At 37.9% G+C, this 13,985-nt stretch overlaps 1 protein-coding gene across 1 annotated transcript in view; it reads right to left on the reverse strand.

Moving 5' to 3' along the window:
- Positions 1–13,985, reverse strand: part of LOC145676633 (cytosolic carboxypeptidase 1-like) — a gene marked incomplete at its 3' end in the record, with an annotated part of 232,230 nt that overhangs the window by 82,882 nt on the left and 135,363 nt on the right. Inside the window, 1 exon segment of the mRNA XM_081747467.1 lies at positions 10,467–10,536. Within this exon segment, the coding sequence (XP_081603593.1) occupies positions 10,467–10,536 (70 nt within the window).

Here is a 13,985-nt window from a genome sequence, read left to right on the forward strand (position 1 = left end):
CAAGACTATAATCATTGAAGTACGAAAATAAGGGACGAGGCACAGTGTCGAAGCAGTTTTTCCCAAGTGGAAAATCAGAATAGGATGAAACACAACACACAAATCTTAAATGATGCATGCGTTTGCATGACAATTTATTAGCAGGCTGACTTTTCTGATGCAAGTAATATTGTGTCACTGTATGTACTCCTCTACATCCGAGATTCATATAGGAATTCAATAAGGCCTATCTTCAAACGTTCGCAACACTGTACATCACGATTTTACAGGTATGGTTCTACTCATAATTAGATTTGCTAGATGTTATAATTCGTGTTCCGTGCCATTAAAAAAAAAAAAAAAAAAAAAAAAAAAAAAAACTTCAATTTGTTTTCTGTTGGCAACACTGCATTACATATGATGTTATTGAGCATATCTGTGCGTACAATGTTTGCTTATACTGCTGTGTAAATGTCATTTTGATTACTTTAATCATTTTGAAGTTCTTTCTGTGTCAGTGTATCTTTTGCATTGCTTTCTTAACATGATTCTAGATATCTTCTTTCCTCTGTATCTCATGTGTTTCTGGGTGTCAGCCAGTAAAACTTTAGATTTCTCATTTTCCTCATTCCTCTATCGATTGCACATTGTTTGAGTTAGTGTTTGTTAGTAATGTAATGTACTGAATTGAATATCGAATAGTTGTTGATGTGGATGCCATAGTATTGAAGTTTAAAGCCCAATTGAAGAGTTGTTAAGTATATTAATTGTGTACTGGACGTAGTAAGAGGGCTAGAGATTAATGTGTGTAAATGGTGGCATTTTAGAGGTAGATTATTATATGTGGTCATATGAGGTAATGATAATAAAGATAGGTCTGAAAACGGAAACTATTCTAGTTGGACTTATTTGTTTACGGGTTAAGAGTGAGTCTAGTTGGTGTTGTTCTATAAACCGTAATACCGCCCAATTAACGATTTGAACCCACGTTGAGTACAGTAAAATTTCTGTATTCGTCAACACGGAATTTAGTTATAATAACAATTACTTACAATTGGCGACGAGCTGGTTTTTGCATAGAAGATGGAGGAGTCTAAACACATACAATTTTTTGAACCTTTGAATCCAGAAGAGACAGATGTTGAAACATACATCGAAAGATTTGAACAGTATTGTCTTGCTAATGATGTACCAGAAGCCAAGAAAGTGTGTATTATTATATCCGTTATGGGAAATGCAGTTTATAAAACATTAAAGGAACTAGCAGCACCCAAACGAGTACCGGAGCTTGATTTTCAGCAAACAAAGGATCTATTGATGATACAGTATCACACGGCAACTAATTACATAGTTGAAAGATACAAATTTCATTCTATGAAGCAAGAAATAGGCCAAACTGCACAGGATTACATTTTCAATTTAAAAAAGCAGGCCAACCGCTGCAATTTTGGCGTATTTCGAGAAGATGCTATGAGAGACCAGATAGTCTGCGGTGTTCTTAGTGAATCTGCGCGAAAGAAGCTGTTGTCTACAACTGACTTGACCATGTCTATGGCTATTGATATAGTCAATCAATTCGAGTTATTGGAGAAAGAAGCTTCTGTATTTTACAGACAAGAAAATCGGTTAGATCACCTGCATAACAACAGAACATCGTATAATAGTTATAAAAGGAATAATGGACGGTAGTTTCCTACATGTAAATCGTGTGGACGATGTCATAAGTGGCATCAGTGTCCAGCCAAAGGAGTAAAGTGCCGGAATTGTGGACGATTTAACCATTTTGCTGTATGTTGTGATAATAAATTCCCATCCTACACTGACGTTGCAAAACGAGTAGATGAATTCCCACAAACTGATCACATTTCACAGAACGAACAACAAGCATCAACATCCAAGGATTATGAGCATGCTTTAGATAATTTGTTTACTTGCTCTGGGCGTGATGATTATGTATTGAACCCAGTAGAAGAATTTCATTTAAATGGCTTCACAATAAAAACGGGACAAAAAGAAGAGCCAGTGCTATCAGAGCAAGAGCTTTTTTCAGATTCGATTAACGAACACACAGTTAATCAGACAAATAAAGAAGATAACAGGGAGCAATTGGATGTATTAAATTGTAATGGAGTAAATTTAACCTTTACAACAGAAACGGAACTGCAATATTCTGTGATATCAATTTTAACATATGTACAATTACTTAATACAATAAAATTACAATCAATTCCAGTGGAAACGGTGCAATGGGGTAAACGTAATCTTACCTTATTTGCAAAATTAGAGACACCAGTGTTAGCAGATGGAATCAACTACCATGGTGAATTCAAAGTATGCCAAGAATTTTTGGATCACAGTATTATAGGATGTGACTGGTTGTATACTTTCAATAATGGGAAGTCCATGGAAAATCAAAGTACTTCATGTGATCTTACTGTTTCGACAGAAGACAGCTTTCGTTCTGCTTCACGAAAATGGATGAAGAGTTCCAAACAAAGTAGACAATCGATTCCAGTAGTACAGGAGGAAGGAAAGAAGAAATGTAAATGGAGAAATGACAAGAAGATTACTAACCAAGTTGTTGTAAAGGGTGAACGGATGAGAAATGACTTACTTTTGGAATACAGGAGAGAACACTTTTCTTCAGAAGATGAAGGAGATTTAGTTACGGTAACGAAAGATTAATTATTGAGATTGAACACTAATAAATATCATGACCTAGGAAATGGAGATTTGATTGGTATTTGAATGGACACAAGCAAAAGATAACAAGTAAGGATGGTAAAGGATAGCTACTTTCGGAAACACACTAAAAGACTACAAGAAGGTGTAGAAACATTATTGGGAATTAAGTGCTGATTATAACAAAAAGAAGAAGAAGGGGGAATGTTGTAGGGAATTAGAAAGATATGTGGCGGAAAGCGCGAAAGAATTTTGAACATGCTTCAGAAAGAAAGAAGTTAGTGTTTGTTAGTAATGTAATGTACTGAATTGAATATCGAATAGTTGTTGATGTGGATGCCATAGTATTGAAGTTTAAAGCCCAATTGAAGAGTTGTTAAATATATTAATTGTGTACTGGACGTAGTAAGAGGGCTAGAGATTAATGTGTGTAAATGGTGGCATTTTAGAGGTAGATTATTATATGTGGTCATATGAGGTAATGATAATAAAGATAGGTCTGAAAACGGAAACTATTCTAGTTGGACTTATTTGTTTACGGATTAAGAGTGAGTCTAGTTGGTGTTGTTCTATGAACCGTAATACCGCCCAATTAACGATTTGAACCCACGTTGAGTACAGTAAAATTTCTGTATTCGTCAACACGTAAGTAATTGTTATTATAACTAAATTCCGTGTTGACGAATACCGAAACTTTACTGTACTCAACGTGGGTTCAAATCGTTAATTGGGCGGTTTTATGGTTCATAGAACAACACCAACTTGACTCACTCTTAATCCGTAAACAAATAAGTCCAACTAGAATAGTTTCCGTTTCACACCTATCTTTATTATCATTACCTCATATGACCACATCTACCGTAATAATCTATCACTAAATGCCACCATTTACACACATTAATCGCTAGCTCTCTTACTACGTCCAGTACACAATTAATATAATTAACAACTCTTCAATTGGGCTTTAAACTTCAATACTATGGCATCCACATCAACAACTATTCGATATTCAATTCAGTACATTACATTACTAACAAACACTAACTTCTTTCTTTCTGAAGCATGTTCAAAATTCTTTCGCGCTTTCCGCCACATATCTTTCTAATTCCCTACATAAGCGACGTTTCAAATATAGTTTCAAATTTTGCTGTAACTAATGTAAAAATTCTATTGGGTTTTCGATATTCCCAAGTACAATTTCCTCTTAAGGAGGCAAGCGCCCCACCTTACCCTCTGATGGGCGCCCTTGTTTATCTTTTTTCCTTATGTTAGGGTATCGGAGAAGGTATGGTTGTGAACAATCGGACAAGGTGTTAGGAAATTGTACTAACAAAAGAAAGGCGTTACTATGAATATAAATAATGTGCAATTGAGTTGTTGTAGGAATGAAGCCAGAAGTGGCTGAAGTTATTTATATGTGGAATATGAGCCACAAGTGGCTATAGTTTTGTTTCTGTGTTTGATTGGAGCCATAAGTGGCTTAAGATATTTATATTTAGGTAGATGAGCCAAGAGTGGCAACTGATACATTACATATAATGTAATGCAAAGATGGCTTACATTATTGGAATATTTTGTGGAATACAGGAAGTTTAGCGGCTTATACTTGTGGTATAAGCCAAATAAAAGTCGACTGAGGAAAAATAGTAGTATCGACATTCATTAGTTAAGTCTAGTTGATTTGAAGTAATATTTTTTTTTTTTGTCGTCTACCCGGTTAAAGGGTTGCGCCCTTTCTTCGGGGTTGAAGTAATATCTTGCTCCCTTTAGATACAAAAAGTAACCTTTGCTATCCTAACAGCTTACATTTATAATTTTTGTACAATCCGAGGCAAAAAAACCTGCAACATGAGCATATAAGTTTATTGTGAAATGATGAAGTCTTTTGGTCCAAAATAAGTGTGCACGGGAGGAGGCCGAGGTTTATCCTGGCGTGATTCGTTCCACTTAGACGTTATGTTCATTCCCTGTGCTCTTAGGCGTAGTTTCACAATAAATTTACATCCTCATGTTGCAGGTTTTTTTGCCGCGGATTGTACATTTAACATAAATAATAAAATAGAAAATGAACACAAGAGATGGAGGTTAGAGAATTGGCATATGACTAATATTAATGTCCAGATTTGTATGTAATTACATATTTTTTCCTTCATATGTAGGTTCGTCAAATAGTTAAATGTTTGTGATTCACACTTGCAGGGTGCTTCAACTCAAGTTTCATATTACATATTTTGACCAATTTTTACTTCTATGGCTTCTACATATATATATATATATATATATATATTTACATAAAATTGTGTTAAAATTTTGCGTTTACTGGAATTTTAATTTAAAATTAAAAAAAAAAAAAAACTCTCCAACTGTCCAAGGCTTGCATCTAGATTCAATTTTGTCATGTCTATCTTTTCGTTCCTTTACCGAAAGAGAAATATCTCTTTTTTTTTTATTTGTCAAACCATGTTTCGCAGAATTTTCTCCGATAACAAAAGAAATATAAGAAGAAACAATCCTTCCTCCGGGGTACATTAGCCGCGCCCTTTATTCTCAACTCTGGAGGAAGACAGATCACGTGCCTGACAGGCAATTGGCCAGCAAAATTCCTAAAATGAAATCTATTTGATTGTTATCGGAGGTCGGACGGGAAAAAAGATTAAAGCAAATCCTGCAATTCAAATTAAAACTGTATGCTAGTGTGCTTCCAGGAATTTACTGCAAGAGTTCGTTCCAAGAAGCTGGCGTCAATGGCAATATCATAGCAGGTAACCTAAGCTTTCAAAGAACTTCGCTTGTTCAACTGAATGACAGGAGGACAGTAAGCCAGTATTGCAGTTGCAAAACGCACGTGTTCTATGTTGACCGTCGAAGTTAGAAATGGCTCCGATTGCCTCAACTTTATCCGCGAAATTGCGGTCGTGGGCATGGGCGGCGATTAGGGGGGGCAAAGGGGGGCACTTGCCCCCCTACTTTTTTGAAGCAACAAATTAGTGTATATAGTTTCATTTGGAAATGTAAAGTTTTTGTATGTATTAGTGGTTCATAGAAAAAATGTAAAGTTTTTGTAAGTATTACTGGTTCAAAGAAAAAAAATTGTGTCATATAATATGTGTCGTTGCGTTAGTACGTATTCGTTGTTTTCCCGTCGAGTTAAGAAAGCTACAAGAATTGTTACAGGAAAGCTACAGGAAACTAACTCAGAGAACATTTCGTTAAAAAAGAAAATCTTTCACAAGTAATTCTTTAATTGCATAAAAATTGACATATCAAACTAGTCAAACGCCCCTGCAGCGGGCGGAAGATATACCAGGCCTTTGGTGAGGGTGTCGTGACTACGCGGACCTGCAGCGGTGATTTAACAAGTTTAATGACGGACACGAAACACTCGAAGATACACCATGTGCCAGAATACCAACACATGTACAAAATGAAGATCTTCAGGGAGCAATTGAGACGAACAGTGGCCACATATGTGATGAAGTGGGACTACAATTCAGCGAGAGTAGAGAAACCGTTCGATAGCTCCTCCATGAACTTGGGGAGCACTACAAGTTCGGTCGGTGGGTCCCACATGATTCCGGGCCAGAAGGCAACGCGAGCAGACACCTGTGTTTTTTCGCTGTCTCGTCTGAGGAAGGAGCCATTTCTGGACAGTGTTGCAGTGTTGGCATGTGATAAGAAGAGGGTCCTGAATGAAGCTCCGCGGTGCCGTCATCATTGGTAAGCATCGAACGGGCCGGTTCTAAAACAGCCGAAATGAGCAGTGTACCTGAAGAAGGTCCTCCTGTATGTTTGGTGGACTGCTCGCGGCATCGTGCATCGGGAATTGTTACCAGCTGATCAGAGCATCAATGCAACAGTGTACTGTCAACAGTTGAGCCGTGTTCAAGAAAAACTCAAAACTCTGAAGCCAGCACTTCTGAATCGCAAAGTTGTCTTGTTACAGGACAACGCTAAGCCCCGGATGAGCCGGGACATTATTCTACACCTTGGATGGGAATCACTTTGCTTCCACCATACTCTCCGGACATTGCACCGCCAGATTATCAGCTGTTCCATTCCTTGGACACTCACCTTGGAGGACGCCAGTTCAAATCCCTATTAGAGGTGTAAAATGCACTTGATACCTTCTTCGCTTCACGGCCCACCAAATTTTACCGCGACGGAATCCATGGCCTTCCAGAACTTTGGCAGAACGTCGTCGATGCTGATAGGGACTATTTTCAATTTTCCAGGTACGTCTTAGGTTACATATCAATGTTCGAAGGTGTGGGGTGAAAAAGTGACAGTGTTATAAAAGTAACAAAGAAAGTTCTAAGGAATATCAATAAAAAGAGAGTAATAAGGAACAACTTCTCCTTTTCCATTGTGTTGCAGTGTAATATACGAGTGAAATGGTGTGTTTAATCGTGTACGAGTGTATATACAATTAAATTTAGCGAATTCAACATAATTCTAGGCTTTAGGATTATTTCGTATAACTAGAGTGTCTAGTGAGTGTAAGTGTTGTGTTTTGATGTGTTTCAAGAAAGTGAAAACCACCTAATGGCAACGAACATGTTGCAGAAAGCTGCAAATGCAAGTATTTCTTTAAATGTCGTAGCATATGTTTGTATTTACGGTCTTTTATTTTCTAAGAGAAATAATATACATTTAATAGCATGTGTAGGATTAAAAATTAAGTTCATCAATCCCCAGTTTCAATATAACTTCTATAACACAAACCTCATTATTCATTGCTATAATTAATATTACTCTTTCTACTTATTCGTTTTTCAAATTTGTTATTAAATTGTCTGATTACACAGTTTTCTGAGACAGACTTTTAAGATGTTCATGTGCAATGAATCAAATCTCTTCTTACAGCTTAGTTGTTGAAGAGTACAAAAGGCTATTACATATGCATCTAACACAAAGGGCTAGAGTTTACTTCCGTTGTTCTTGTCAATTTACTTAATAAAATATGAAGTACGATAAGGTATTTTAACCGAAAAAGATAGTATCCTATTAGTTATACAACATTTCGTCAAACAAAGTGTTAGAAACAACCAGGGAAACTAAGATTGATATACAAATATTCAGATCATGTCTTGCCCCCCCCCCCCACTTTCAACGTCCAATCGCCGCCACTGGTTGTGGATAACTATCGATGATGCGTTTACTACGGACGGTAAAGTGGTGTTGTGCCAAGTGTGTGATAAAAAAAATTGGATGTTCAATGAAATCTCAGCTAGAACAACAAGTACGAAGTGCTCCATGCAAGAAATAAAAATTTGCGAACTGCAAAAAAAACAAGTACATCAGGATCATCAAGATACTTAAGTGAGTGAGTTTTTCAAAGACTTGTGCCAAGCAATGATAGCAGCAAACATTCCTTTTCTGGAGAAGTACTGCGGGCGTCGAAGTCCTGACGAATCCATTCTTCGAAGTTTGTTATAGGGAAGCTATAGATACCATTAGGGCAGAAATAGGTAGTTCATATATATATATTTGGATTTCTGTGGAGAAACAACAGACGTTTTGGGACGTTATGTAGCAAATTTAGTGATTGGAAATTCAAGTGAAGATGCTCCATCTAAATCCTATCTTATTGCGAGTAAATTGCTGGAACGAACGAATCATTCTACGATTGCTCACTTTGTAAACGATGGTCTTAGTGTTGTGGCCGGAAGGAGCTCAGGAAGAAAAAGTCCTTGTTCTCTATACAGATAGTGCAGCGTACATGTTAAAAACGGCTAGAGCACTTACAGTTTTTTACCCTCACTTAATTCATTTCACCTGTATGGACCATGCTCTTCAGCGTGTTGCTGAAGAGGTGAGAGACAACTTTTGCGAAGTAAATCAACTAGTTTCTTCCACGAAAAAAATGTTTGTTAAGGCGCCACAACGTGTTCAAGTTTACAGAGATCAACTGCCAGACGTGCCACTTCCCCCGCAGCCTGTGCTAACGCGATGGGGCACTTGGATCCTTATTTGCTATTAATAAGGTGTCATTGTTATGCGTTTTGTTTAAAACTTTTGTCTGATTCAAAATGGCGGATTTGAACATGGCCGCCATCAAAGCAACTCTTACCATACACCTGATATTTATCCACCTGCTTTTTATTTAATTATCATTAACACAAAATTTACAAGGTGGGGGTAAAGGACTAATACATATGCTGCAACAATATTTAATTTCCCTGTAACTTTTTACCAATTGCGCGTAAATCAAAATTAACGTCACCATTGTTCTTCTGATTAAATTTGCGCCTTAAATCATGTATCACATGACCCTATTCCTATTTTAAAAACTTAACCTTAATTCAAAATGGCGGATTTCAAGATGGCCGCCGTCAGGTAAACCCTTACTATATGACTTTCCCCTAGTCCTAATATGTACCCATACATTTGTTATTCACCTTTTGTCGTTACAAGAGGTCTTACAGGGCTTTTACCTCCAACTGTATGAAGACTATTCTGTACTTCCATGTGATGTTCTGGTAGCTGTATCTCCTAAACCCCTGGAGCTTCGCACCTACAACTTCACTGAAATACTGACCATATTTAGTACTACTTTCTCATATGTGTCTCAGTCAGAAACTCGATTCACCCAAACGTAAGCTTTACTTGTGAGAAGGATATTTATATTATACATACATACGCAGAATTATTTGTTACACATTAAGGATTCGTTAGAAGACTCATGGGATAATGTGAAGTCCTACACTTGTGCTCTGTAAAGACATAATTGATTCTCTTCTCCTCAGATCATACAAAGCGAAGAAGGAACTCCACTGAAATGCTCTGCAATGTCATAATTGCTACTCCTCTTCTCAGAAGATAGCTCAAAATGGAGGAGCTTTACTTGAGTTGAATTGAGTTTAATGTCCCATTCAGCACCGAGGCCATATAAGAGGTGGACCTACTGATTAACGTGGAATCCGAACTACATGAGCTCCCGCCGGGAATCGAATCCGGGTCTCCCACACCAAGGGCGCGTACGCAAATTACTTATCCACAAAGGCGCTCTAGAAGCTTTACTGATAAAAACACTAACGACAAAATAAGAACACTGATATAATAGTTAGTATACTAGTCACGAATGCATGACTACGGTAAAATCACAATGGCGCGCGGATGATTTACTATTTTCTTTTCCAAAGAAAAGAACCGCATGAAAAGGGACTGAATGATAACATAAAAATCTAAGGCACAATAGATCAGACTATTATCTTTTATTTCTTTTCGTAATAATTTTCAATACTTTCTTAAGATATAGAATGAAAATAAGTATTTTACTTATGTTGAAAATAAATATATACAGATACAGTAGAGCGTCGATTATCAGAAGTAATTGGGGGACATGGGTGTTCGGAAAACTGGTTTGTTCGGATAATCGAACTGTACTGTACTGTACTGTACTGCACTGTACTGGACTGTACTTCTACAGCCAGTGCCAAACCGACAGAAGTGTGCTGATTGTTGAAACACAGCGACTGGCGGCTTGGCCGGTCAGCAGCGCCTTATGAAGGCCCCATTAGAAGCAATGTTCCGCCAGCGGTGGCTCAGTGCGGCGACTACTGTGGGAAACTTGGTTTGGGAGTGAGGGGGATGATGGACGGTAGGGTGGGAGAGTAACAGGTGCGAGCGAGTACACAGTTCGGTTAAGCGGTCGTTCGGTTGACCGACGTTCGGATAATCGACGCTCTACTGTTCTTGTAACATATGCAAATAGAAAACCATTATCGCAAATTTATAATACATAGTGTTAGTTAAGCTTTCCATAAATCATTACCTTCCAAAGCTATGTAACACAATCGACTTACCTGATTTTGGAGAAACACACAGATGCAAGATGCCTAGAACACTGACCAGAGTGAGGGAATCATCAACAGACTGCAAAGAAAACAAATTTGTCGATATATCAACAAAAATCAGGAAAACATGAAATAACACCCGAAAGCTCTTGTGAGGCACTGTGAAAATGCGTCATTTTTTTTTTCTGAAGTCAAAATCTTAACAACAATAAGAACACCAAAGTAACTGAAAAGTTCCAGATAAATTAATAAATATATTTAAAAAGAAAAATTATTTCACAGACCTTTAGTCTATTATCAAACTTTTGTTCATTTACCCAAATTCATTACGAATAAATGGTCTGCAGAACTGTAGATCTGCAGAAAACTTCAATATGAATATTTACTTAAATTACGATTCTTCAAAGCATAATACAAAGGAATGGATTCTTCCGTCATGGGTTTATAAGAAAAAGGAGAAACCTGTTCCAGTGAACAATCTGATCAACCAACATTTCTTTTTAATGTAAAAGTGTTCTGTTTGTTACGATTTCGCATAACTTTGCTGAGGACTTAGTTCATTGGGATCCATGTGACCAAACCATGAGCAAAGTACAGAAGGTTATTCGCTGTATATCCATTTTTGATTTGGTGGTGCCACCTGGCGTATCACCTTGAAACTATGAATTTGTTGGCGGGAACAATGTTGTGCCTGATCTTGTAGGTGCGTGAGTGTTGGTAGTGATGTTATCAAATGGTGCCGAAAATCAATTGGTATTAGGAGAAAGGCTCGTATCCAAGGGGGTCTAGGGGTGCCGACCCCCCAAAATTTTCACGGTAGGCTTGCAAATGAACTAGAATATGGTATGAACTATAATATGGTTGGATCGAGCCCCCCTAACTTCTACCGCCCCCCCCCCCACAGTTTTGGCCTGCTACCAGCCTGTTGGGAGGATTACGTAATGGTCCTTTTCCTTGCTAAGTTTTCATACGTATGCATTGTGAAACAGTGTCGGGAGAATGGGTTAACACTCAGGGTGACGACTGCGAAAGCTATTGTGGCCCGTTACATACAACAGGCTCTTCTTGCAAACATTTACCCACGAAAACCAGGAGACGGCCTGCAAGCAAAAGTGACACGCGTGGTGCTAAGGGGGATCCGTCGATTGGGGTGCCAAGAAAATCTCCCGACGCAACGTGATATGGGCTATAGATTCTACTTCACACGTCGGCTCTGAACAAAACAATTCGCAGGTGTCTCAGGTTGAGGTGAGTGCGGAAGGCCCGTATACACCACTTGCTACCGTGTCACATTGCCGAACGTAAGACGAACTGCAGGAAACTGTACGAAAAGTACCTGGCGGGTTCCAAATGGAAGAAAGTTATCACAATCATATGCTTATCTCGCAGCTGGTGGTCACATTCGGGCGATCACATACCGTGACAAGGGGCGCAGCATTTTCGCTCGTCAGTGCAAGGAAAGCTTCCCTTATGGCTTTATGGTTGTTATGGGATTCGGATATGAGAGCAAGTTGATGATATGCAATGTGCAACAAAAATGTGCACGAGAATGCAAGATACTTCCAAGAATCCATTCTGACACCTATCTATAGGACAGACATCACACAACTGTATAGAATGGACGTGAACCAGGTGATGATCCATATGAACAAGGCTTTATGTCATACCGCTAGAACATCACTACGTTTTTATCAGGAAATTGCAGAGGAATTAGGAATTCATGCCATTCCCTTTGAAGACATTCCTGTGAAATTCCAGATGCCAGCCCAATGGATTTTTTTTCGCGTTTGCACTGTTGAAACATGCCTGTCCTGCGCCGGAGCTTACTGCAATGAAAACTGTGATGCCGTGTGATAGTCAACAATGCTGGGATCCAATAGAGCATGATCGGTGGTGGCGGCGCAGTATGTCATAAGGAGAGTACCCGTCAAAAATTATCGGATACAAAGCGAAGGCAACATTGTTATAATTTGTATCTGGTTTTCTGAACAGAACCTTTGTTATATTCCTCCAATGTAATCTCCTTTTATCTCTATTACCTTCTGTCATACGTGTGGAAGGCATCATACACCATCAGCACGTCAACCTTTGTTGATGTCCCGCAGGACCGCAATATGGAACGAACGTTGGCTTCAAAATAGACCCCCCCCCCAAAAAAAAACCTGAAAGTTTGTGTCATGCAAAAATCGTCAGGGGGATACTGTTTGACATACTCAGTGATACCACAAGGATAATAGTGTTGCTAACCCAAACAAAGTCGTATTTCATCAAATGGCACTACGTCAGGTTATACAATATCAGATTTATTATTCAGTATTGCAAATTACGAACGCCGCAGTATCACAAACATTCAAATTTTGGTGACCGCTATAACAGTAACAACGCAAGTGAAATGTGCGGGGCAATGCACATCCAAAGTACTTAGGTGTCTAATACTATGATCATATGACGGATTTCGAATGAATGAGAAAGTTACAAGGGATTGAAAATCTGTCTGTTTCAAAAAACTTTATCTAAACCATTATTTAAACACGAGTAGATATCGTTTGCTTTGACAACCGAACTTTCTTCACCAGCCATAGTTCCCGTAACCAGAAGCACACTTCGTATGTGATCGCAACATCTGGTTCCTGTTAGGATAGCCAAGGACGATAAGAGACCTCCTTTTGCTTAGCATCGTTATGCGTTTCCTAATATAACCAGGAAAAGAACTAGGCAGTAGAATTTCCTGAAACAAATTTCTGGATGAACCACTAAAAGATAACCACACGAGCCGGTAATATTATATGCTTAGAAACGCATTGGTTAACATGTTTCGCTGAGACTTGATTTTTTTAAATTTTAAACTATGGAAGCAAGTTGGAATAAAAATATATTTTATTACTTGAAGCATGTCAAGACATAAGGACTAGGTTTCAAAATTAGAGTTGTATATCAATAAAAAGTTTACATCTTATAATTCTAATGCGACGAACGCCTTATATAATATTACTTCTAACATGTTTGACATACTCAGTGATACCACAAGGATAATAGTGTTGCTAACCCAAACAAAGTCGTATTTCATCAAATGGCACTACGTCAGGTTATACAATATCAGATTTATTATTCAGTATTGCAAATTATGAACGCCGCAGTATCACAAACATTCAAATTTTGGTGACCGCTATAACAGTAACAACGCAAGTGAAATGTGCGGGGCAATGCACATCCAAAGTACTTAGGTGTCTAATACTATGATCATATGACGGATTTCGAATGAATGAGAAAGTTACAAGGGATTGAAAATCTGTCTGTTTCAAAAAACTTTATCTTGAAAAACTGCTTAAATAAGTACCTAATCTAATCGCATATCCTGCTCTTAATAGATCTGGATATCATAATGATTACAGCAATTTCATAACTACAGCAACCCACATTATGATTTTTTTGTTTAATTATGCTTTATTTTTTCCAAATTATTATTAATTTCAATCATTGTTTTATATTAATCGTATATAATGTGTAATATTTACTATACATTAAATA

The sequence above is a fragment of the Thermobia domestica genome, unplaced genomic scaffold (genome assembly GCF_964235325.1).
Source record: "Thermobia domestica unplaced genomic scaffold, izTheDome1.hap1.1 HAP1_SCAFFOLD_254, whole genome shotgun sequence".
NCBI lineage: Eukaryota > Metazoa > Arthropoda > Insecta > Zygentoma > Lepismatidae > Thermobia > Thermobia domestica.